Genomic DNA, 27,718 nt, shown 5'->3' with positions numbered 1-27,718 from the left:
TTCTGAAGCAAGATTACAATTCTTTTTCTCGCGTATATTTCTATCGACTTATATATATTTCAAATGATTCATTCTCAAGACGATGGGGTTTAAAAAAAATGTTTCTCAGTAGACTAAAAATATCTTTTGAATATTCTTCGACTATCTTACCTCAATAGTGGGATCTCGAATGTAAATCTCCTTCTCCTCTATATCTTCGTAGCCTTTGTTGCTTCGTGGCCGATAAGAAATTCTGTATCCGAGAAATTCACCATGGATCGTATCGTGATTTGGTGGTTTCCACGCGATAAATATCGAAGAGGCTGACGTATTGTGGGCCAATGTAATTGTAGGTTTTCCTTCGGGAACTGTAACAAAAAAAAAAAATAAATAAATTTATAAATAGAATATTATTTGAAAAATCATTTTTTTTTTTCAAAAACCATTTGTATTTTGTATTTTACATACAAGAAAAAAAAACAGTTTTCATCAGCTAAATATTACATAATTGCTCTGAATAAATTACATGTCACACATGGAAATTATATTAGACTTAAAAGCCAGAGAGCAAAACTTGGTAAATGTTTGCATTCTCCGGTAATTTATCATAAAACTAGAATGGTGTCAACGTCATAATTCTAAATTGTTTAAATGAATTAAACAACTGTTAAATGCTTCTACATTATATTTCAAAGGCAAATCAACACATTTACTTATAAAAAAAATATTTTTCTTCAAGTTTGAAAAGTTTTTTTTTTAAAAAATAAAAAATTAAATATTTTGTTAAATTGAAAAAAATATTCGTAAAAAAAGTTTTGAATTTAATGTATATGTTAGGCTCAAAGACCGAAAACGCTCATTGAGCGAAAAAATCGACCACAACGCGTTGTGGCCGTTTCAATTCAGCCACAACGCGAAATTCGTGTTGTGGCATGACCAAAAATGCACAGAACGCGTTGTGGCAATTCAAAAAGGGCCACAAAGCAAAATTCGTGTTGTGCCTCTTTTAATAATCGACCACAACGCGTTGTGGCAATCAAGAAATGCCACAACGCGTTGTAAATAAAAATTTGCTCTCTCATCGTCTAATAGAAATGAGAATAGAATTTTTGTCGTTTGTAAACAAGGTAATCCTTAATTACCTATCTCACACTTTCATACTTAATTAATAGAATAGTATTAATAACGTTATTATACATATATACGTAGATTTGTTTGAAAATATTTTTAGTTTGAATTTAACACTTGACAAGTTAGTTCTGTGACTATCTTTAATTGACCAAACTGTGTAAGATTTTAACGGTAAGTTTTATATTTCTTATAAATTTAACATTACGTATACCAAAAATTGCTTAAAAAAATTAGACATCTCTAGTTATGGAAGCCGAACTTAAAAAAAAAATATACCAACGTTACTCGACAAATCATAAACGTGTACTTGAGTTTATGCGAACAATGCCAGTTGAAAAAAAAGTCTTAATAATGTAACGTGCAATTCAAAATGTCATAATAATAGCTCATGTAAAAATAAATAATTGTCATCATAAATAAAGTTCATCAATAAGCAAAAAAAAATTGTATCATTTACTACTACAACGCGTAGTAGTTTAATATTAAAAGAGGCAGACCGCGTTGTGGCATGTCTTAATTAGCACAACACGTTGTGGTTTAATATGAAAAGAGCCAATACGCGTTGTGGCATTTCTTGATTGCCACAACGCGTTTTGGTCGATTATTAAAAGAGACACAACACGAATTTCGCTTTGTGACCCTTTTTGAATTGCCATAACGCGTTCTGTGCATTTTTGGTTATGCCACAACACGAATTTCGCGTTGTGGCTGAATTGAAACGGCCACAACGCGTTGTGGTCGATTTTTTCGCTCAATGAGCGTTTTCGGTCTTTGAGCCTAACATATATATATATATATATATATATAATATCCTACATACAATATCCGTTATGTTGTTTATAGCTTTAATGTTTGTATTTCCTTTGATAAAGCAATCTAAGCTATCGATATACCAAAGTACACACACACATACATTTATACTATATATATATATATATATACAAAGTCGATTCGTGGAGTTACTTGTAAATACAACATCGAATGAGACGAAACGAGAAATGTGACCGGATGTGCGGAGAAGCATGACAGCAATCAAGAGGGTGCTAGTCGATTCCCTAGTTATTGACTATTAGGTTTCTCTCACAGCACTCAATGTTTTTTGGCTTCAAGTCCCAATAATGAAAACTGAACATTCCCAGCAAAAAAAAAAGGAAATAAAAAAAAAAAGTGAATGGTATAAAAGACATCTATTGAATTCTATCTCTCTATTTCTTTCAGGACAGGAAAATTAAATTCCTGCAGGGAAATCATAGAAAAATGCACTTTTTTTTAACTATATAGTCTTTTCAATTACTCTTCTTAATTGTCCTTTTGGATGCAATATATATATATAGTTCTATTTCCGTTCCTTTGCTTCGATATGGCGCACAATGTAATAAAACGATGTATTCAACATTTAAAACGTTATTTCAAGAAATTTAACAATGTTACTCGATATCATTGTTCGTGGATATATTTTTTCAGTGAAAAAAAAATTGGTTTATGTCGAGCGAAAAAGATGTAATTTTTTCTAAAAAAAAAAAAAAGAGGAATTTCAAAACTGTTTTTCAAATTGTTTGAAATTTGGAAAATATAATTTTGATGGAACTAGCAACGATTGTATTTTTAATTTGTTTCATTTTAGTGAGAATATTCTTTAGTAAAGAGGAAACTTTTGCAGTGTGTTTGTAGTTGAGGGATTAAGGTATCGAATTGTGAGCGTTAGGGTCGTGCGTTCAATTCCCGGCGGTTGGGAATTTTTTTTCTCTTAGTATAATATATCACATTTGTATAAGATAATAATATAAATAAATATTATATAATATAAATAAATATTATACAATATAAATAAATATTATATAATATGAATAAATATTATACAATATAAATAAATGCTAAACAATATAAATAATTATTATACAATAATAGAACTAAATATTAAAGCTTTTAATAAAAATTAATTAAACATTTGAAACTACCATTAATTGTAGATTCGATTAGGAAAATTTTTTTTAAAGCAAAAAAATTAAGAGTTGAAAAGTTCACCAAAGTCTTAATCCGTGAATGCTGGTACAAATAACATTTTTTTCTCCCAACATAATTATTTAATGTTACGTAATTTTGCAAAATGGGTTAATCTTTTCCTTTTTCCTTTTTTTTTTTTTTTTATCAGAGAATGCAAATTCGTATAAAGTGACACAGTTTAAAGGTGAAATCCGCGTATCGTTCACTCGTGTCCTGTTCACGGATAAAAAGTGCTGGTCAATGATAAGCCTAAGCAGGAAATGACCAATGGTCACGAAGCTGGATAACGTGTCGTGGGAAATAGTAAACTTGATAAGTGTGTCCGATATTATTTTTTTTTTTTTTTTTTTCGTGAAAGTGCAACTTGACTATATGTACAATTTTACTTTTTTAGTTTTTTTTTTATTTTTGTACAATATAGGTATTATACTTTTTTTGTCGCATGAGTTCTTTTCATTCTATCCTATTATTTCATCTCTATATGTGTTTGTATCCTTGGTCACGTAGTTTTTTTTCCTTATCACATTCATCGGCCTCTATATACTTTGCCCTGAGCTGTAGGAAATTACAGAGGACAATGTAGCTTTTTATCCTTTGGACAGAGATATTATCCATATCGCGAAAACATCTAACCCTCTTCTTTGTCGAGAAACACTTTTGAAATATTTAACTAAATAAATAAATGGTTCAGATATATAATTCTAAAAGAGTTTACGTGCTGTAATTTTGTTTTCAAAATATTTCTAGACTTTCATTTTACTTCAATTCAATTGGAAATAGAAATTACATATGTTAAAAAAAAAAAATTGTAGTTTATAATAAAAATAATTTTTACTTTTTTTTTATATGAAAAAATTTATGTGTATAAAAATATTTTAATTAATTAATAAAAAAAATAAATATAATTTATTTAAATAATTGTTTTTTAATGTCAATTATTAGCTGACTTTTAATTATATTTAAATTAAAAATTTTAATTGAAAAAATATGAAATATTTTTATAATATCAACATGTTTGGAATTTTAATATATCCTTCAAGTTAAATAATTTTTAATATTAAAATTTAATATAAATTAAAAGTTAATATTAAATTTACTAAAAGTTTATACTAATTTATATATAAAAAGTACTATTCAAAAGTTTAATTAACAATTATATAAAATTTCCATTGTATTTTCAATTTTTCAGTTATATATCTACAATAATTACAGTTTTGATTCTAATTACAGTTTAAGTTTTAATTCAATTTAATTATAATTTTAGTAAAATTTTAATTTAATTAAATGTTCATTCAAACTTTGCGATTCGACATTTTTAAAAGTTTGACAAATTTGATTGCAAAATTATTATAAATAATTGTTGATTTAAAAAAAGGCCTTTAAAATTCAATACCTATAATTTAGAAAAATAAGATAAATTTATAGATAAGGACAAGTTATGTGGTTATAAAAAAAATACCTTCGTTTATCTTTAACAATATTTCTGAAAAAAAATTTAGTGCGTATAAAGATTGGAAAAAAACGATTATGTAAAAAATGATCCATAAACTTGTTTTCTAGTAAACCATTTTAAAAAGTTCAAGATTAAAAAACGAAGAAAAAACATTAAAAATAGAAAAAAAAAAATTTAAGTAAACAGTGAAATTTGCTATTACATATAAAGAACAGAATTTAAAAAAAAATGTGCTCAACAATTTCATTGAATATTTTCAGTCTTTGATAAAAAAAAATTCTGTGACAATTTATAATTATAAGGATTAATTAGTTAACAATTATAAAAACAATATATTAATTATTTTTATAATTTTTTTAATTTAAAAATAATGTTTTTTTATTCAAAATTTTTTTTTTAAATTTGATATAAAATTATTTTTTTCACATTATTATTTACCTTTAACATATTTAATACATTGAATTCCAATCTGATAATTTTTCAATTCGGTAATTATCGTATAAAATAATTAAACAATAAATAAATCTGTGTCAAAAAATTTTTATATCATCCACTTATAACGATGATACGTGATTAAATTTCACATATAAACAATTAATTAATTAAAAAGATTAATATATCAATAAATTGCATCTATATACTTGATTCATTGAAATCAATATATTTATATACGAAAAAAAACAGTATTTCATAATAATGAAATTGAAAAATTGTCCATTAATTCCGCGGACAATTAGAGAATGAAAAAAATAATAAGATAAAATCATTTGGCTTTCACATATCGAAAAATTGAAATAAAATATTTGTTTACGTATGGAAAATTTATTTATTTTTTTTTAATCACGTGGAGGTCTAATTTTCTGATAGATGGAAAGCTGTTGAAAATGATTAGGTACTTGTGAAACTCCTCCCTATGGTGCTGAGAGAGTGGGAGAGAGAGAGAGAGAGAGAAGTTTCTCAACTCTCGTAATACGAGAGACTGAATGAGTAATTGCCGTGAAAATAATTCGAGGACATTAAATTGCAGGTGAGGGAGAACATCAAGGCGTGGTTTCATCCAAAACTACCCCCTAACTTTAATGCTTATACATATAAATTCGGACCGCATCGTGGGACTAACGGATTCGTCAGGCATTATTCCTATTTTATGCTATTAGATACTTCAACTCATCCCCACCAAAACAAGCAACATGGGGCATTTAATTACTCAAAACTTGGCTTTTCTCAAAACGAGCTTGTAACTATTAAACTATTTAACTATCTTGGCCCGATATTATACTATATCACTAATATCGTTAACGGTCAATTTTCCTAAAACTTAACTACTTACAAGATTTTACCAGAGTGGTATAATAATAATAATAACAATTTTCAATAATTTAATTATTTACACCTGTGAGAAAAAAATTAAATTTATTTTATTTATTTATAAGAAGAATTTTTTTAATAAAATTAATTATATTCATCAGAGTTAAGGGGCCATTTATTAATTACGTAAAAGTCCTTAGGAGGAGGAGGGGGGGTTTATAAAATCTCTACATGGTCTTACGTCGGGGGGTAAAAGCTATTCTTACGTAAGATTTTGCCAAGTATTTTCCATTTGTAGTGTTGTAATTAATTTTTTAATTGGGTCAGTCCACTGACTTTCGTCTAATAGTGGTTGCGACTAAATTTTTAAAAAATCTAGTTTTAATATATGTGAAACTCGATGTGTCCCTGAGTTCATTAACCATAATATTATGGTAAAAATTTTATTCCCTTTAAAAATATTAAATATCAAAAGTTGGAGGTTCACAATGTGATTTTGTGACCTTAAATTTTTCAATTTTTTTAAAAAAACGCTATTATTAAAAAACTATTAAAAATTAGACTCACCAAAAACATAAATCACTTTATTCTGCACAGAGGAACAAAAGAATTATTGCAAAAATTTATTATTTTTGAATGATATACGATTTTAAAAAAAATTTTATTTAAATATTCTCAAGATTTTTATACACTCAAAAAAATAAGTAGTAGATTTGACTACTTTTTAACTATACCCTGTATAGTACAATAGGCCCTCAACTCAATTTTAAAAGTTGTATTAACTACTAAAAAGTAGTTAAAATAACTAAGAATGTAGTTGATATAATAAGATTTTGTAGTTAGTTTTAAATTCTAACTACACACAAAAAACAAATACTAAAACCATTAACATCTGAAAATCAAAATTGCCTTAAAACTAGTGTAATTTTAATTTTAAAACTAGATTAAGTCAATTTTAGGACTTAAAATCATACACTCAAGGCTGAAATTCAGTAAAAATGGTTCTAATGTTAACGGTTTTAGTCAAAAGGGAACTGAAAGTAAGTATTATTTTTTAGTGTTTACATTTTTAAGTTAATTGTACTACTGATTTTTAACTTCTTAAGAAATAATGAAATTAACTACACAAACATTATGTTAAACTAACTAAGAAAGTAATTGTTTTAACTTCTTTTCACTTAACTACCCAAAGGTAGTTGAAGATTTCGGAAAAAATTTTTTTCAGTGTATTTACATTTAACTTTTTTGTCGGTGCTCCGAAAAAATTGAGGTTTTGCACAAAGATTTTTTTATAATATTCTTTACCTTCTATTAAAATCTTACGAAGGTGTTTTACTTCGTTTTGGAGATATTAATTTTAAAAATTTTTTATTTGAAAAGGTTAATTAAAAGACTTGAAGTTAACACAGAAAATTAAAAGGCATTAAAATAAGCTGCAACGCTTCTTATTTTAATCCAATTTTGCTTATTTTAATCCATTTTGGTATTAAAATAAGCAAAATTGGATGAAAATAAGAAGTGTTGCAGCTTATTTTAATGCCTTTTAATTTTCTGTGAACTGATTAATTTCAAATCGCTACATTTTAATATATTTTTATAAAAAATGGAGCAGTTTGAATTTGGTTAGTTAATTTCAAGTCTTTTAATTAACCTTTTACATAAAATATTTTTAAAATTATTATCTCCAAAACATCTTCGTGAGATTTTAAAGGAAGGTAAAGAATATTATAAAAAATCTTTGTACAAAACCTCAATTTTTTCGGAGCACTGACAAAAAAGTTATAAGTAAATAAAAATCTTGAGAATATTTAAATAAAATTTTTTTTGAAATCGTATATCATCCAAAAATAATAAATTTTTGCAATAATTCTTTCGTTTCTCTGTGCAGAATAAAGTGATTTATGTTTTTGGTGAGTCTAATTTTTAATAGTTTTTTAATAATAGCGTTTTTAAAAAAAAATTGAAAAATTTAAGGTCACAAAATCACATTGTGAACCTCCTACTTTTGATATTTAATATTTTTAAAGGGAATAAAATTTTTACCATAATATTATGGTTAATGAATTCAGGGAATCATCGACTTTCACATATATTAAAAATAGATTTTTTAAAATTTAGTCGCAACCACTATTAGACGAAAGTCACTGGACTAACCCAATTACATTAATATTTTAAAAAACTTAAGTAAAAAGGAGGAGAGGGGGTCCGAAAAATCTTATGTATTCTTACATGGTAGTAGGGGGGGGGGGTCAAAATTATCCAAAATCGTCCTTATGTAATTAATGAATAGTCCCTAAGGGAGAACAGGGAATTTTATCAAAAGTACTGAAAATTATTTTTGAAAATCCCCACAATTCAATTATATTTCTATTTTTTGCTAAATTAATTTTTTGTTCAAATAATATTTTAATTGAAATGCAATGAAATTTTATTTGAAAATATTTTTTTTTAAAATATATCATAGCTATTTGAAGGAAAAAGAAACATAACATGAAGAAAAGTTATTATCTAGCCAAATGAGAAATAGAATTTGAATGTTGTATATACATATATATAAAGAAGTGCAATGTTAAAAATGGTTTCTCCATTATAACAAAAACCATCCCTTATAAACAGGAAAATGTTTCTGGCTATTAAACAGGTATTAAAGCCAGTTGGGAGCTTTTTTCCATTGTACGAGTCCCGGAGCGTAGATGATAAGCGTTTACACTTTACGTGGTACGCAGAACTCAGCAATTTAAGGTGGCCTTAATAAGCGTGAGCTTTATCGTTTTTACTAGCACTAAATCTGTGTTAACGCATTATTACCTTGCGTTACTGTTTATGACTTTGGCTCCAGTTTTATTATCCCCCACTTACGTCATTGTTATAGCGATATATTAATAGAGTATCAGTTCTCTTTTTTTTTTTTTTTTTTTTCCTAATAAACACACTATTTTAGAAAAAAAAAAGAAAGAAAAAAATCCATATTGTCTGCAAGAACGTTTTTCTATCTTTAACTAAATTGCAAATTATAAACGAGACTTTATAAGAACACAATGGTTGATGAAAATGTTGTACAAATTTTCATATTTATTTCGTTATTTAATTTCTCATATTTGATTTTTTTCCTTTTCCAGAAAAACATTGTTTTGAAAAAAAAAAATTGTTTTTCAACATATTTTCCAGTTAATATGATTTGAAAAACGTATTTTTCATTAAAAAAAAAATATATATATAGTAGTCAATGAAATAAATGAGAGAGAAATTATTTATTCGGTTTTTGAAGGATTTTTCCTTTTTCAGGAGAAAAAAAAATTAATTTTAACGTACAAAAATTAATTTTCAACATAATTTTCCAATTAGTATGATTTGAAAAACATATTTTTTACTCAAAAAAATATAGTAGTTAACGAAATAAATGAGAAATAAATTTTTGTAATTTGATATTGAAACAAAGAGGAAGGATTTTTTTTTTCAATTAATTAGTCGAATGTAGTATCAATATAAAAAGTCATATACAGGGTGATTTTTATGTTTCGGATCCCCTAAAATTTTTTTTTTTATTCTTATTTTTTCGTTTCTTAAAAACATGAATAATGAAATTAAAAAAAAAAATTTTAGAGGTGCCGGAACATGAAAATCACCCTGTATAACACCGTCCGATACAATTTTTGACCCACAAAAAAAATTTAACATTTTCGGAAACTAGGACCCAAAAAAAAAATACCCGTATCTGGCCGTTTTGATAGATCAAGTCGTTTGTGGTTTTTAGGGGTGACAAGATATCTTTTAAAAATTATTAATATTTTATAAAACTTGGTATCTGGGGGTTTTCGGGGTCACTGATTATTAATCTGATGTCAGATTTTCAAAATTCAAAATGGCGGATTCAATATGGCGATCAAATTTTTAAAAAGTTATTAATTTTTTATTTTATATCCGCCATTTTGAATTTTGACAATTTAACATCAGATTCGTCATCAGCGATCCAAAAAACTCCTAGATATCAAGGTTTAATAAAAATTTAATAAGTTTTTAAAATTTTCACCGCCATATTGAATCCGCCATTTTGAATTTCGAAAATCTGACATCAGATTAATAATCAGCGACCCCGAAAACCCCCAGATACCAAGTTTTATAAAATATTAATAATTTTTAAAAGATATCTTGTCACTTTTTTATTTAGGGGCTGTTTTCACCCATAAAAACCACAAACGACTTGATCTAGTAAAACGGCCAGACACTAATATTTATAAAATATTAACATTTAAAAATCTTAAAAATTAAAAATACTAATATTTATAAAATATTAACATTTAAAAATTTTAAAAATAATAAAATAATAATATTTAAAAATACCATACAGATGCGATAAATGAAAACCATATTATCGATCGTGGGAAATATATGAATTTAAAAACATTTCGACACTAATCGAATAGCCATGTTATTGAGATATTATTATTAGAATACTAATAGATATTGGAAATTTCCATATACTGCCATTAGGTCAGGTATTAATTCAAGTAACACTTGAAGTAAAGTTAAGTGAAGTGCAAATGTTAGTTTCACGTCCGAGACTACTTCCTGTGTTAACGTTTACTGAGGTACAACTTTCACCATGTTTATATATATATATAAAACACATATACATATAAATGTATTTTATTATTCAAGTGTATTTCAGTAAACTAGAAAGAGTTGCAATTTTCTAATTATACACATTTTTAGTTTCCGTTTTATAATTCTGACCGCCGGAGCTAAAAATAAAAAAAAAGAAAAACGTGCACGCTCTACTACTTCAGAACTTTTGCTAACTATACCTAATTATAAATTTTCTCTCCAAAGGGTGTCTGAAATTGGCTCTCGTCAATTAGATCAACAGGAAAAAGATTCTTTATTCTCATTTCTTGGGAAAAAAATTCAAAAAATAAATATGAGCGAAAAACGTGATAAATTTTCTTTTTAAATCCATTTTTAATTAAAAAACAAAAAAAAAATTAATTTCCCTTAAACCCCAAAAAATTGTTTCGAAGTATATAAAAACACTTTATGTATTTTTCTATATTTATATGTGTGTGCTTTAATGTCAAACAATCAAGAAAGAGAGAGAGAGAGAGAGTCAAAGTCATTAACTCGTGACAGTTGGGAGTAATCTGACAAAATGTAACTAATACGAAACAGTAAAACATTGCGTGTTGCCAACCATTACAATCTTGATGATTCATTAATCACTAGAAAAGGCCTAATTGCTTTTTATATTGTTAACATCTAATTTCATATAGAAATTATATTCTGTCCCCATAATCAGAATGCGACTGATTACGTTATTATTATGAATAAATGGTAATATATTACAAGGATAAATACCCAAATATTTTGAAAATTTATATTTTTCTTTATATATATATCGATATATATACGCTGGTTTTATATACACCCTGGAGGACTTCAATAAAAATTGTCTTATAATATAACAAGACGATAGTATTATTTCCGGGCTTGAGTTAAAATTTTTATATCTCTTCAATCTCAGGAAATTTTATAGTTATTCGTGTTCCGGAAAAGTTTGATTTTCTCGGCAAATTGAAATCAAATAAAAAGATGAACACTTTCGTCAACTTTAAGAGCGATATAAAATTCGATAAATTGTTGAAACTTTGATTATATGTATGTATATATATGTGAGTTTTAGAATTTTCCAAAAATTGTGAAAATAATAAATTTCCATTTAGTATTCAATCATTTAATAAATTGATTAGTTATTATTAGTGAAAATATAAAAGAAAATTTTTGAGCTTTTAGGTAAGAATAGGTTTAAGTATAAAAAATTGCAGTGTATGTCCATGGTTAGGGTATCGAACTGCGAGTCCAAGGGTCGAGGGTTCGATTCCCGGCGCTTGGAAATTTTTCTCTGTTACATTTAATTAAAACTAATAGCCAGATTAATATATTAACCTAATTACTAATGGAAAATTGTAATTATTTGAAAAGTTGAATTATTTTCAGATTTTTAAGAAATTTTCAAAATTGTAAACAAAAAAAAAATGGTTGAAAGAAATTTAAAAAATGAGAAAAAAGGAGAGAGATTGTCGTGGAAGATATTTTGGAGGGAAAGAAAATAGATAAAATATAACTTGGTTCAATGAGGCGATAATAAAGGGAAAAAAATGACGAAAACGAATGAGAGGAGGAGGGTAATCGAGAAGAAGAATTAGCAGAAGGCAATAGTGTGGAAATAAGTTATCAATAGCTGAAGAAAAATCACACAAGTAAATATGGAAAGACAAAAAAAAAAAAAGAGGAAAAAAAAAGAAAGTAAAGAAAATAAGTGTAAATATCACACCAACCAGGAAAAGAACGAATCAAGTGCGGGAAAAAGTAGACCGATAATATGTGGTGCAGTTAAAAAGAAGTGTTGGCTAGATAGAAATTGTTGAAATGGAAGTGGATTGAAGGAAATAAGGGTAGGAAATATAGGGAAAATAAAGGAAAATGAGATACAATTTCAGAGTAGTACTGGTTTTAAACTTTTAACACAACCTGAAATGTATTTCAGGATACGGAAATTTCCACACAGATTTTCTGATTTCAAAAAGAAGAGAAAATAATGTAATAATATAAAAAAGTATTCACTATTTTTAAAAAAAAGTATTAAAAAACAGTATTAAAAAAAAGTATTAAAAAAAAAAATAGTGAAAATAATCTGTAAAAATTTATTTCTAATTTTTCAAAAAAAAAATAACGTTCATTATCTGATAAATCTCAGATTAAAAAAAAAATCTTTTATCATATCATCAGAATAAAAAAAAAAAAAAACGTTCTTTGAAGTTATAAGAAAAATGCACTTGAAAAATTTGTTTTAAAATGTCTGCTTCAATTCTACTCAGCTTTATATCCTTGAAGTTAGTTATGCATCAAGTTTTTAAAAGAGTTTTGAAACATGAAGCTTTACTTGTAAAATATTTTCGCTTTAGATTCAACCACCAGATATATTTATGTATATAAGTTTATACATATAAATATAAAACGACTATGATGAAATGAGATCAAGAAGATAGAAACTTTAAGGAATTATTAAATTGAAGATATTAATTTGCATTTTTTATAAATAAATACCTAAAAGGGATATTTGTGAATATAAAATGTGCACAAAAAAAAACATCATCAAAAATATAAACAGAAATGAAATGCAATAAAGGAATTGAAAATCTCGTAATATATATATATACAGTAGTTAAATATTCCTATCGATCTACTCAAGTTGACGAAGAAAAATAAGATTTTCATATTGAATACGAAATATTGAACAATAATACAATAAAAAAAATGGAATAAGAAGAAGAAAAGAAAATTGAATGAAATACATTCTGGAAATAAATTTAAAGATTCAGAGAAATGTTTCTCAAACATATAAAATGAAATAGAATTTAATTAAATTATATAGTGAATTTTAAAAATCTTAAAATTAGTTGCATAAATATTTGTCAAAAAAAAAAAAAAAATAAATAAATAAAAAGAATTAAAAGACTTTTTTCTTTGGACATTAAATTGATACTGCACTAGAATTGAATGGTGGCACTTTTGAAATCGTTGTAAGTGTGGCAAACGATCTAATAAAAATCGGAAATAACATACAAATGCCAGATATGAACTTGCTCACAATTTATTTACGAGAAACATAAAGAAAGTTATATTAATCGTAATAATTGATTGTTATACTATTAAATAGTCCATTGAGAAAGAATTTCGTTTCATTCAATAAAAATTTCATTCCAATATTCTCCAATTGTGAATGACTTTCTATGATTTCTTTTCTATTATATTTTATTGTCGAATAAAAAAAAAAAAAAAAAATAGAACAAATATTATTGAAAAAATATAGTATTTATGTGTGTGTGTTTTCGTTTTTAAATAATTAAATGATAATATTTAATAGAAAATATATTTCCAAATTAGAGTATTTATTTTCTATCAGATTTAGAAATAAAATAAATTTTTTCACCATTTTAGCCAGACAGAAATGACTGTTTTGTAATTTTTCTATTAGTAGTAAACATATGTTTTAGTCAGGCATAATTGTTGAAATTCTAGAAACATTATAATTAATGTTTAGTCAATGATTAATTTGTTAAATTCTTTAAATTTTTCAGTAGTCAATAAAAGTTTTAGTCAGACACACTTGGGGAAATAATTTCATTTTTAGTGTCAGTAGTAAAAGCATAATTTTATTATTATTATATAATTATATAATAGTAAATATAATTTATTATTTTTAAGTAGTAAAATCAGTTTTAGGACAGAAAACTAGAAACTTATAATTTTCGTATAAGTAGTATAGGCATAATACAGTCAGACATAACATTGATTTCATTTAAATTTGTTATTAGTAGTAAAAGCCACTTTTAGTCAGACTTGAAACTCCTTCAATTTTTGTAGTAGTAGTAGTAAAAATCAATTTCAGTCAGACTAAAACTTGGGTCATTTTTGTACAAGTAGTAAAAATTAGTTATAGTCAGACAAACTGGAAACTTGTATAATTTTCTTATAAGTAGTACAGGCACAATATAGTCAGACATAACGTCTACTTCATTTAAATTTGTTATTAGTAGTAAATGCCAATTTTAGTCAGACTTAAAAATACCCATAAATACCCAATTTTATGTCAAACGTATGAAATTCTTTATATTTAAATATTAGTAAATATAATTCACACTTAAACAAAAAATTTCATTTTAAATAAATAAAAAAAAAATCAAATTTATTTTAATCAGAATAAATCAAATATATATATATGTAGAGTGTCCCATACGAGATTTACTACATATATAAAAGAAAATTGAATTTGTTAGAAATAAAAGTCCCTGAGGAGTCAATTAAAAGTATCGCCCCTTTGTGAGTGATTGTTATAGTATTGTAAGTGAATCCAGCTGCACAATTGCCAACAGTGAAGTAAACCCCGTTGGCAATTTTCCGTTATCCCCATCAACTGTCAGGATCCTATCACCTCCAATATCTCAGAAAGGACACCCTGAGTAATAGGACACTCGTGCAATTTCTATTTGCAGCCGAGACAAGAAAAAGAGATTGTCGTCGCTTTTTCAGTGCTTATACCATCAACGACACTTTCCAGGGAATACTCACTTTCTATATGGTTGGTAGGAGAATGAGAATGAGTGAGAGAGAGAGAGAAAGGTGATAGACTGAGTGGTGTGTTTAACCCAGCACGGTAAATGGGACCCAGATATTACTTTAACAATGAGGGCGTAGTGTCCGAGACAGAAATGACCGATGTTGAAACAGTCGTATTTTCCGCTGTCAATATTGACTTTCCGGGAATAGTCTGAGCCTGGTGTGTCCTCTCGCTTTCTCTCTCTCTCTCTACTCTCTGGATATACGAGCGCCCTGAACATTTGAAACGTGTATACCACGAATTCTAATTCTCGGGGTTAACGTTACTCTCTGGTATCCGATCTCTCTCTCTCTCTCCCTCTCTCTCTCTCTTTCTCTAGCTGTCTCTATGTGAGCAAGTGCGTTCAGGATTCGTGTGGAGCAATTCTCGATAGCTTAACTGAAACCGCGCGCTCTTCGGATCAATAGAAGGACTACTACTCTAACGCTGCATCGCCCGAAACTTCTCCTCCACCCACTATTTCCAGCGAACCACTCGAAACGACTGGATTCCAGTTCCTGTTCTCATTCCCTGCTTCCCTCTGATCTTTCTATTCTTCTCCTTCAAATATCCCTTTCCATTTCAACTATTCTTCCATTTTCCTTTTATATATATATATATATAAAGATAGAGAGAGAGAGAAAAAATATATTTTTCCCTTCTTTTCTTTTGTCATTTACACGTTTCTCTATTTCTCATTCTTCCGCTACAATAATTTTAAATACTTCTTTATAATTCTAACAATCTCAAAAATACACACTCACACACACACACTGAGAAAAAAATTTAGTGTTTGCAACAAAATTGTTTGGTTAGGCAACTTTGGTTGGCTGTAACAAAGTCCTAGAGTTATCTGAACCAAACATTTTGTTAGGCAAACAAAATTATTTGGTTGAACATTTTTAAATTCCAACCAAAATTTGGTTACTACAACAAAATAATTTCATTAACACAACAAAATAGTTTGGTCTAAAAAACCAAAACATCGTTTGTTGTCCTAACCAAAATTTGGAACAAGGAATATAAATTCAATATCAAATTGATAATAAATAAATACACTGTAAAAAAATAGGGAGTTAACAGCACTGAGAGTTGGGAGTTGAATTTTTCGAGTTAAAAATCAACTCAAAAAGGGAGTAAATAATTAAATTAAATAACATTAAGGTAAAAAAAATAATAGAAACATGCTGATTAATTTTATTTGACTTTGAAAGGGATTTTTGCATTTTCCAGGAAAACATTCTATCTAAAAAAATGGAAAAAAATTGATTATTCTTATTTAATTGCAATTTAGGTTCAATTGGTAGGTTTTTTTGAAGGTAATACGTGTTGTTTTAAGGTAAAAAAATAATAGAAACATGCTGACTAATTTTATTTGACTTTGAAAGGGATTTTTGCATTTTCCAGGAAAACATTCTATCTAAAAAAATGGAAAAAAATTGATTATTCTTATTTAATTGCAATTTAGGTTCAATTGGTAGGTTTTTTTGAAGGTAATACGTGTTGTTTTAAGGTAAAAAAATAATAGAAACATGCTGACTAATTTTATTTGACTTTGAAAGGGACTTTTGCATTTTCCAGGAAAACATTCTATCTAAAAAAATCGAAAAAAATTGATTATTCTTATTCTATTGCATTTTAGGTTCAATTGGTAGGTTTTTTTGAAGGTAATACGTGTTGTTTTAAGGTAAAAAAATAATAGAGACATGCTGATTAATTTTATTTCAATTTGAAAGGAATTTTTTCATTTTCCAGGAAAACATTCTATCCCTTAAAATGGAATAAAATTGATTATTCTTAGTCTACTGCAATTTAGGTTCAATTGGTAGGTTTTTTTGAAGGTATTACGTGTTGTTTTCAGGTTAGGAAATAATAGAGACATGCTGATTAATTTTATTTGAATTTTTTATGAATTTTTTCATTTTCCAGGAAAACATTCTATTCAAAAAAATGGAATAAAATTGATTATTCTTAGTCTACTGCAATTTAGGTTTAATTGGTAGAGTTTTTTGAAGGTAATACGTTTTGTTTTTAAGTAAAAAAAAATAATAGAAACATGCTGATTAATTTTATTTGACTTTGAAAGGGATTTTTTCATTTTCCAGGAAAACATTCTATCTAAAAAAATCGAAAAAAATTGATTATTCTTATGCAATTGCAATTTAGGTTCAATTGGTAGATTATTTTTTGAAGGTAATACGTGTTCCTTTAAGGTAAAAAAATAATAGTAACATGCTGTTTAATTTTATTTAATTTTATAAGGGATTTTTGCATTTTCCAGGAAAACATTCTATCCCTTAAAATGGAATAAAATTGATTATTCTTAGTCTACTGCAATTTAGGTTCAATTGGTAGGTTTTTTTGAAGGTATTACGTGTTGTTTTCAGGTTAGGAAATAATAGAGACATGCTGATTAATTTTATTTGAATTTGTAAGGAATTTTTTCATTTTCCAGGAAAACATTCTATTAAAAAAAAATGGAATAAAATTGATTATTCTTAGTCTTCTGCAATTTAGGTTCAATTGGTAGGTTTTTTTGAAGGTATTAGGCGTTGTTTTAGGGTAAAAAAATAATAGAGACATGCTGATTAATTTTATTTGAATTTTTTATGAATTTTTTCATTTTCCAGGAAAACATTCTATCCCAAAAAATGGAATAAAATTGATTATTCTTAGTCTACTGCAATTTAGGTTTAATTGGTATAGTTTTTTGAAGGTAATACGTTTTGTTTTTAGGTAAAAAAAAAATAATGGAAACATGCTGATTAATTTTATTTGACTATTATAATTCTATTCCCAGTGGTATCAGTAGTGAAAGATAATGTTAGTCAGACATAATATTCCACTTTTTTTTGTTAACAGTAGTAAAATTCGACTTTAGTCAGACATATTTTTCCAATAATAATAATAATTGCCAGTTGCTGAAATCGAGAGTATATAACTACAAATCACTAATAGTTACAGTAATTGTGTGTCCAACAAAAATTTTTAAAAGGCTGTTAAAAATTTAAATTCAACACGATTACAATATAACAGTAACATGAGATTTTTTACAACACACATATTCATAGATTGCCCAAATATAGTGTGAAATATAAAAAAAAAATAGCCCAGTCCATTTTCAAAAGTCATCTGCTATCCATTTCAAAAGCGGTATACATGACAAATGGCTTTACGTGATGGACTCGACGTTGTTTTTTTTGTTGTTGTCATTTTTCAATTTTAAATCACAATTTTATGTAAAGCTCAAAAGCTTCAAACAAACTTTTTCTAATCAAAAATCCCAATGAAAAATGATACACAACTCGATTTAGAAATTTAAAACAAGGATATTATTTTTTTTTTAAATGTTATGTTATAAAATTATATAATTAATAATGTAATAATATGATATTATATTATTATAATAAAAATATTTTTTTTTTTATATAATGGTATATTGAGTATACAGTAGTAATAATTAAATGCTATACATATAATATATGGTAAATGGAAATATGAAACCCTCATATTCATATCTATTTACCTATTGTGTCGAAAGCTCTTTATACCTCTAAACTCTTGACGCTTTAATCGACATCTCAAAGAGCTACCATGTCATGCGCATAGTAATACTGATGTGGTTCTTTGAACTATTCTTGTTTTAGAAATTTCACTCGAGCTATATTGGAGAGATAACAAGCCGTACTTTGCGAATGGGCATATATAAATGTTGCTTAGTTTCTGGCTAGTTTCCGGATCATCTAGCCACGAACAAGGGAAAGTTTCTCAGCTTGTATGCTAACAGAAGATATAGTTAAAGTGTAGTAAATTTTATGCTCATCAATCAGTAGCAACTTCATTGTAAAGTACTGCTTTAAAATATCTCCTTATCCATTCACGTATTATTTCTCTTACATTTCTTTCATTTTTTTTTTATTTTTCATTTATCACTGCCAAAAAAAAAAAAGATTATCTGACTTGACTATTATCACATAAATATTTACTTGAAATGAAATAAATATTTATTTGAACCGAATAAATATTTACTTGAACCAAATAAATATTTACTTAAACCAAATAAATACTTTCTAAATATAAATTTATGATATCAAAAATTTTGGTCGAAATTAAAATGAAAAAATAGTCTCAAATTGACTTTTATAAATTTTATAAGTGATGTTTGATTATTCGAAATTTTCTATTCCCTCTCTCTCTCTCTGTATATATTGAATATTATCAATGCTCTCGAGCTTTCAGTTCTGTTCAAGACATTCGATAAGCTTGAAAATTTTCAAAGGGACTAGATTTATTAAACGACGTCTGCCTTTCGTAAAATATGAAAAGGACGAGAAATTCACTGCTCTATAAAGAGACTAAAATGGAAAAGAATCCATTAAGTAAGGTAATCATATTTACTAATAAGGTTGTTATAAAATGAAAATATTTATATAGACGAACGAATTTCAAAAATTCTCTACTAGTAAAATAATTATATATACATAAATTTTATTAACTGTGCATATATATATTATGAATTTATATACATATGTACGAGAAGAAATATGTATGAGGAAATTGAAATACGATTAAGGAGAATCGAATGACATTCGCTGCCATTAAGAATGTCGATCTAAAATAAATTCCATTTGTATTGATGTTTTTGAATTTATAGTATAAATTCTATAAAATATAAGGTATTTTTAATTCAATTTAAAAATTTTTATTTATTATAATTGGAAATAAAATTCAATTTATTCAAAAAAAAAATTAATAATTGAAAATTAATAATTATTATAAATCTAAATTATTGAAGAATAAAATACAATTTATAAATAGACAAATCTGTGCAAAAAATACATGTTTATTTTTGGGTGATTAAATTGACAAATTAGGACAGTTACATTTAAAAATCTCAAGCATTATTCTTATTCTTATCGTATAAAATTAAATTTACCAGTGAAAAAGTGAGAGAGAATTAAGGGAAAAAAATAATTAAAATTTTATAATTTTTTTTTTTCTTTAATTAATTTTCAAGCAGGAAACGTGAATATTTAAATATATTAAGTTACACGATAACAGGGACAAAAGGAATCTTCCAAAAACCTAAAATAGATATTAAATATAATATATCAGCAAAAATAAAATTTAAAAATATTCTAAAAATTTTATATATATATTTAAATTCCACATTTCAAGAGTTAAATATATTTAATCTGTTTTTACTTGAATATAAAAATATTGAGAATTTCCTAATTTCTGTCTGATTTAAATTGTCATTTACTACTTATATCGAATGGAAACGGAAGACAGTTTTCTTAAAAAATAGTCTGACAAAAACATAATTTTACTACTTATATTAAATGGAGACGAAAATAAATTTTTTAAACACGTCTTGACTAAAACTTATACTACTTATATCAAAACAAAAATTCCTTAATAATAACAGAGGTACACTAATTTTTAACGTTATGTCTGACTAAACTTCAATTTTACTACTGAAACAAAAAAAAAGTGAAATATTATTACATCTGATTAATACTGTTTTTTACTACTGATACCACTGGGAAAAGAATTTTATACATTATATCTGACAAACACTGACTTTTACTGCATGCATTGAATTTTTAAAAGATTTATATAGTTTAGTCGGACTAAAACTGATTATTACTACTGATAGTAAATTTTTGAGGAATTAAAACACTTTTACATGACTAAAACTGAATGTTAATATTGATAGTAAATTTACAAGAATTAAAACAGTTGTGTCTGACTAAAGCAGCCTTTTACTACTGATGTCAAATTTAATAGAAGTTGAATAATTATGTCTGACTAAATGTAACTTTTACTACTAATATTAAAACATGAAAAAATGTAAATAGCCCCGTCTGACTAAAACTGATTTCTACTACTCAGACCCAATTTGCAATTAATCGCATTCAAATCAAAATATTTACATTTATTACTTACATACTAATTTGTAGATGTTGTACATGAATACACACATACATACATACATACTTTACACACATAAAATTAAAAAATTGTATGTCTGACTAAAATTAACTTTTACTACTGACATTGAATTTTTTAAGGATTAGAAATACTTTTCCGTTTGCTAAAATTGACTATTATTGATACCGATACTATTACTGTTACTGATAGTAAATGAAAAATGAAAACAGCTATGTCTAACTAAAGTTGTCTTTTACTACTAATTTCGTATACAAAAGGATTTGGAAAATTTTGTCTGACTAAATGTGACATTTACTACTAATATTAAAATTAAGGATTTGTTACCGTCTGACTAAAATTGTCTTTTACTACTGAGACTTGTTGCTAAACTTTAAATCTTTTTGTCTGACTATTATTAACTTTTACTACTTGTATTATGACTAAATATGACATTAACTATTAATATTAAACTATAAGAAATATAAATGTCTGACTTAAACTGATTTTTACTACTGAAACTAATTTCTAAACTTTAAATCTTTTTGTCTTTGAAATTGACTTTTACTACTGACACTGTAATTGAAAGTGTATTAAAAAAAGTTATCTCTGATTTATAATCTCTTTTTTCACTTATAATGTAACAAAAATCAAACAAGTTTTGTCATACATTTACATTTTCTACTTAAATAAAAAACTTTTTTATTTATAACATAGCTCAAAATCCGTTGGTTCAATTAAATCAAATTTCTAAAAATCGAAAATTTATTTTCACCTAGATCAAAAAGTTTCTTGAAATTATTTTTTTCCAGATGTAGAAAACTATCAATAAATCCTTTTTCATAATTTATTTTTTAACAACTATTTTTTTTTTTTTTGTATAGAAAGATTGAAAATCGAGCAATTTTTTTCGATCGCCAGACATAAATAAGTAAATGTCCATCTGTAGTGTCGTAGAGCAGTCCATGCATCGAATGGGGTATCGAATTGAGGATAAAAGAGAAGGGAGGATACAGGATAACAAGTGGTGTAAGAGAAATGAGAAAGATTTCAGTCAATATTTTTTGGTTGGTCGAGAAATAGAAAACAAAAAAAAGAGAGAGAGAAGAAAAAAAGGAGACAAAATTTATTGTACTCTGGGGCAAAGTCCTCGATGGGTTATAAGAGAATAAGAGAGTAAGGAGCATGCGTGAAAGTCTACGCCGCGAAAACTGGGTACTTAACTCGATTAATTTCAGTTTACGATCCATGCTGGTATGCTTCATTGAAACTTATTGCTGTGCGTGTTATGTTTAAGTCGTAAGTGGGAGAGCAAAATGTAACAAACGGAAATTCCAAGTTAACGAGGAATGCAAAGAATGCATGCTAATATACTTTGTTCTGATAAAACTTACAACCCCCCCCCCCCACCCCACCCCGCCCTCTACCTTATATATCCCTTGACATACACTTTTTTTCCTATCTTCAAATAAGCATTCCTCGTCCTATTAGAACCGCGCTTAATTAAGTTTATACAGTTACTATAGGCAACATTTTTTTTTTTTCCTCAAGGAAAAAAAGGGGAAATTTACCGTTTTTAATTCGCAGAATTAATTCGTATTTGCGAGCCTTTTTTTTCTGTACCATTTACCAAAAGCCTCAAATGGCCATTGGTAGTTTTGAAAAAAAAATTATTCGACACAACCCCGGAGAATAGGTAAAAATAAAAATGGGTTTAAAAAAAATTTTTTTTTTCAGGTAAAAGAAAATTTAGAGTACAATTAGAAATTTGAAAAGGAAACGAATTAAAATTCAAACAAATAAGAATTTCTTCAAAATTTTAAATAATAATAAATTGAATCATTAAATTAATTAATTTTATATTTTAATAAAAATAAATTATAATTTAATTAAATACGAGATTAAAATAATTCGTTTTTCTTTTAATTTGATATATTTAGATAAAAGATATTTTATAGAGTCAAAAAATATTTTAATTTCTTTTAAATAAATATATATATATTTATGTCAAATAAATTTGTATTTTATTTGAAATACAAATTTTCTTTGACATAAAACAAAAATTTTATTTTTGGATATAAATAAAATTTTTATTTACACCAAATAAAAAAAAAAATTGAGACAAATATATATGGTGTGAATTTATCAATCTTCCAAGTCAAAGTGTTAAAAATAAAAAAACACTGCATTTTTGACGTTATGATAAAAAAAAAAAAAATTATTAGACTCTGAGTAAAAATATAATATTATTATTTAATTATGTGAAAGAAAAAGAAAAAAAAAAGAGTGAGGAACAATTTTGTGAAAATGAGTTTTTAAAATGCTTCTTAGGTATATATTAAACTCAAAGAAAGTTGCCAAGATGTTGGAAAGGCACTTATAAAGTTCCTTGACGTAATATTGATTCACCTTAATCGATAATGAAACACCTGTTCGGGACATGGGACTCCGCAGGCTTTACAAGCATTAATGCTGAAAACAGTCCTTTTCAGAAATCACGCTAAGCGTTAGGGATTTGACAATTGATTCCATCGTCAATATTATATATATATATATATATATATATATATATATACATATATATGAATATATTGAAGGTATAGGGCCACACTGTGTATCCATGTATTTAATCCTAACTACTTGTGCGGTTTGGCTTAAGCCACATGTCTCGACCAGGCAACGCATGACATTTAATGGAAGTTAATTGGTTCTCCTTTCGTGAAGCAATTCCTATATACATATATATATATATATCGACGTGTGGTTCTGATTAGAACATTCACTTTGATCTTGTACCTAATATGCTTGCAAATCATGACAAAGTTTTCGAGTCTCAAGGCATTGTCCATTCCTAACACTAACTACTAGTTCTTGTCTGACTCAAAACGATTTTTACTACTGATGCATTTATTTTATTATTACATTGACACATTGTTATTATTATTACATTGACTGGCTATAATTTTCTTTTACTACTGATGGGAAAAATACAAATACCAAAAAAAATTCATATAATTGATATTTTGTCTGACTAAAACTATTTTCTACTACTCAGAGCAAATTATAAGGAGTTTGAATATTTTCGTCTCTAACTGAAATTAACTTTTTCTACTGATAATAAACTTGAAAGAAATTAAAAAATATTTGTCCGACCAAAAGTATTTTTTACTACTGTGAATAGTAGAAGAATTTTTCAATGTTTGAATATATCTCAAATTTTCTACTGAAAACAATAGTAAAATTTGTAACGTCTACCTTAATTTGAATTTTACTATATTGATCTTATTGCAGGCATCTAAAACGTTTGGCTGACTAAAATGAACTCTCTTCTAGTAGCCAAAAAAAAAACAAGAAACTAAAAATTCGAACTAAAATTCATATTTTTCAATAAAAATATTGTTTGGAAGAAAAAACGAATTAGGTAAAAATTAATTTGTGGCCGACAAAATTTACTTTTTCTTAAAAGCAAACATTAATAAGAGAAAAAAATTTGACCAACTGTAATTAGTTTTTACTACTGTAGCTGAAATATAAAAAAAATAGTGATGGCTGACCAAAACTCTTTTTTACTACTGATTACTATAATTTCCCAACTATAAATCTTTTTGTTTGACTATAATTGATCTTTACTACTTACATTAGATTTTACAAATTTCGAAACCATCTGTCAAATTGAAATTACCTGATCTCAACTTATCTGATTCTTTCTATTTATTAGTTTTAATAATTCACATCCAATAATAATTTATTTTGTATAAAAATTACCGTTATCCTCTTTTTGGGTAATTAGTTTTTTTTTCGCAAAAATAAAAGTTTCAATTTACATATTTATCGGCAACATTGCTTTTAAGTACAGTAAACATTGATTTTAGTCGTGAATAAGGTGGTCGTGACAAAAGTGTAAGTTACTTCATTTTTAAAAATGACAGTCATAAATTGTCAAGGCATCAGGTGTATAAAAAGTTATAAATGTTACACTGAAGGTGTGTGCCATACATTATTAATTTTTTTCAATGAGATTTTATGACATGCTCACAGGTTTTACTAGCAACAGTATTTTCCAGTCGCCTCGACGAAAGCAAGAAAAATTATAATTTTAACTCACAAAATATTGAAAAAAAAAAAAAAAAAAAAAACAATAAAAGTTAGGAAAAATTTTACAATTTGTCTTACTAATACATTACAGCTAAAATTACAAGTCTTGAATAAAATTGACTTTTACTATACTGATATACAAATTTCAATATTTACGTCCTGTAATTGTCTTTTACTACTTTTGGATTTTTAAATAAAGTAAAAAAGTCTTTTACAACTAATAAGAAAATTTCGAAAATTAGAATTATAAATTATTATTATTATTGTTCCTATATATATATTAAAATATATATTATTATATATTATTATTGTTATTGTAAATTAAAATTTTTTGATCCATAAATTCTAAATTAAAAAAAAAAATTGTCAATTTTTTTTTTTCGTTACAAATAAAGATATCATTTTCAAAAATAAATTTACAAATGTCATGAAAACGTTTTCAAAAACGAATTATCGGTAAAGTTTGATCTGTGAATGAATGGTTCCGCAATCAATGTCGCTAACCAAGTTCGATTCATCAATTATAGCTATCGTCATAGTGCGCGTCATTTGGGTCTCGATTTATCGCGAATACAGTTGTTCTATAACAGTCTTAATTTTTAAATTCCAACGGCTGACTTTGCTTTAAATATGAAGCGACTCGACGAGCTTTTGCCCGAGTTTAATTGCAGTGGGGGAGGAAAAATGCTAAATTTGCGTTTTTCTCATATGCGACAATGCGACGAGAAAAAAAGTGAAATGAACGCAAATAGACGAATGTTAATAGAACCCTATATATATATATATATATATATATATATATATATATATATATATATATATATTGAAGAATTTCGTGTCAAATAAAAATTTTTTACCACCAATAGAATACAAAAAAACATTTGGATTTTTAATTTAAATATTTGTCTCTAAATTATTTATAGCAAATTTTTTTTTCAATCCAAATAATGAAATTTTTTTAAAAATTAAGTTAAAAATTAAAATTAATTAATTGATATAAAAATTTCTTTAATACAAAATGTATTATTGCGACAAATTTGTTTATTTAATCAGAGTATATGTATTCGTATTAGTGGAGGATAATACATATGACGTGTGTTTCCTCAGTTGATGAAGAATAAAGAAACTATTAATTATCTTAGGAATATATATATATATATATGGAGTTTCAGCGACATACACTAGGCTTCGCATGAAACACTGCACTAATTATTATCAGCAGCTCCTTCTATATAACCATAATTACTCGACTCTGTAATGTAACACGATATATTTGTGTTTATTATGTAGCAATTAATTTAACAATGAAGCTCAACATTTTCATATTTTACTTTCAAATTTCCCCTCCGTATTATTTTTTTTTTTACAAAAAAATTTAATTTAAATCGATATTATTTTGAAAAAATTTTTTCGTAACAATTGGAATTTATTTTTATTTTGTCCTATAAGAAAGCCATTATAAGAACAATTTTACAACCGATAATGTTTTGTCCAACGATTAAAATTTTTTACAATTAAAAAAAAATGGTAATTATTAATATCTTAAAAATATAACAATAGTACAAAATGTTTTAGATTTTTATTAAAAAAATTTCTTTAAATTTATATAAAATTTTTTTTTTTTGTTTCCTATAAGTAACTAACTTTTCTTAATTATAAAATTGATTTTTTTTTTACTGTTTCATTAATGCTATCACAGAATGAACTTACATTTGAGGATTAAAATAATTTTCCCTTCATAAAAGTAAGATTTCTGAATATTATTATTCAGCGAATATAATTCTGTTAAGAATTCTCTCGAAATGATGAATAATTAAACACATTATGTTTTATAACGTGATTTGATTTCTGAGATTATATAACTGAATGAAGGGTTTGGCGAAATTTTACCATTTATGAAATTTTTATGATCTTTCATTTCAATTTCCATTAAGGACTATGTAATTACTCTCGACGAACTTCCAACTTTCATGAGGACGTAGCTTAAAACTTGCAGTAGAATTCTCCTGCATTCACCCTTTTCCCTCCCCCTTCTACATCGCACCCCCTTGCAGAAATGTTTTATGAAAAACTTTGCAAATAATTAGAAAGTTCTGATTAAGTTGCATTTATTCCAGGACAGATTTTCAAAGGCGACAGATGTTTCTCAAAAAAAAGGAAAAAAAATTTTGGTAATAATTATAGAAATTTTTTTTTTCAATTGTTCATAATGCATGTAAAAAATTTTTAAATAATTTTTATTACAAGTAACAGTTTTTTGTAACAGATTTTCTCCTTCTGTTTCGTCTGACTGAAACTTTACTTTTACTACTGAGACTCGATGTAAAAATTTTCGAAAAAGTTTTGTCTGATTCTATATTTCTTTTACTACTGTTTGGCAAAAAAAAAAATTACTAGTTTAAAACGCTTTGTCTGACTAAAACTGAATTCTACTACTGAGACTAAATTTATAAATATTCACTTGGAAAGATTCCCCGGAAAGTGCCCCCTGGAGGTTCTATCAGAATTCCGCCGGAACTTCCAACGTAATTCCGTCGGAATTCCATCGGAGTTCCAAAGAATTTCCGATGGGATTCCAACGGAATTCTGGCGGAATTTCGATTAATTTTTTTCAAAATTTTTAGAGTCCTAATTTTTTCGGAATCCCATTGGAAATTCTTTGG

The 27,718-nt window shown here is 26.2% G+C and overlaps 1 protein-coding gene across 6 annotated transcripts in view; it reads right to left on the bottom strand.

Annotated features, from left to right (window-relative positions):
• Positions 1-27,718, bottom strand: part of LOC127285527 (tyrosine-protein phosphatase 99A) — a 408,337-nt gene that overhangs the window by 35,383 nt on the left and 345,236 nt on the right. For all 6 annotated transcript variants that reach the window (XM_051311615.1, XM_051311616.1, XM_051311617.1 and 3 more), the window contains exon 5: positions 151-347. In XM_051311615.1, the coding sequence (XP_051167572.1) occupies positions 151-347 (197 nt within the window). The remainder of the gene's footprint in view (positions 1-150; positions 348-27,718) is intronic.

This window comes from Leptopilina boulardi, unplaced genomic scaffold (assembly GCF_019393585.1).
Source record: "Leptopilina boulardi isolate dan_hultmark-lab unplaced genomic scaffold, ZJU_Lbou_2.1 LbouV2_333, whole genome shotgun sequence".
Lineage (NCBI taxonomy): Eukaryota > Metazoa > Arthropoda > Insecta > Hymenoptera > Figitidae > Leptopilina > Leptopilina boulardi.
The sequence above is the reverse complement of the archived record's forward strand: the minus strand, read 5'-3'. Positions and strand labels throughout refer to the sequence as shown.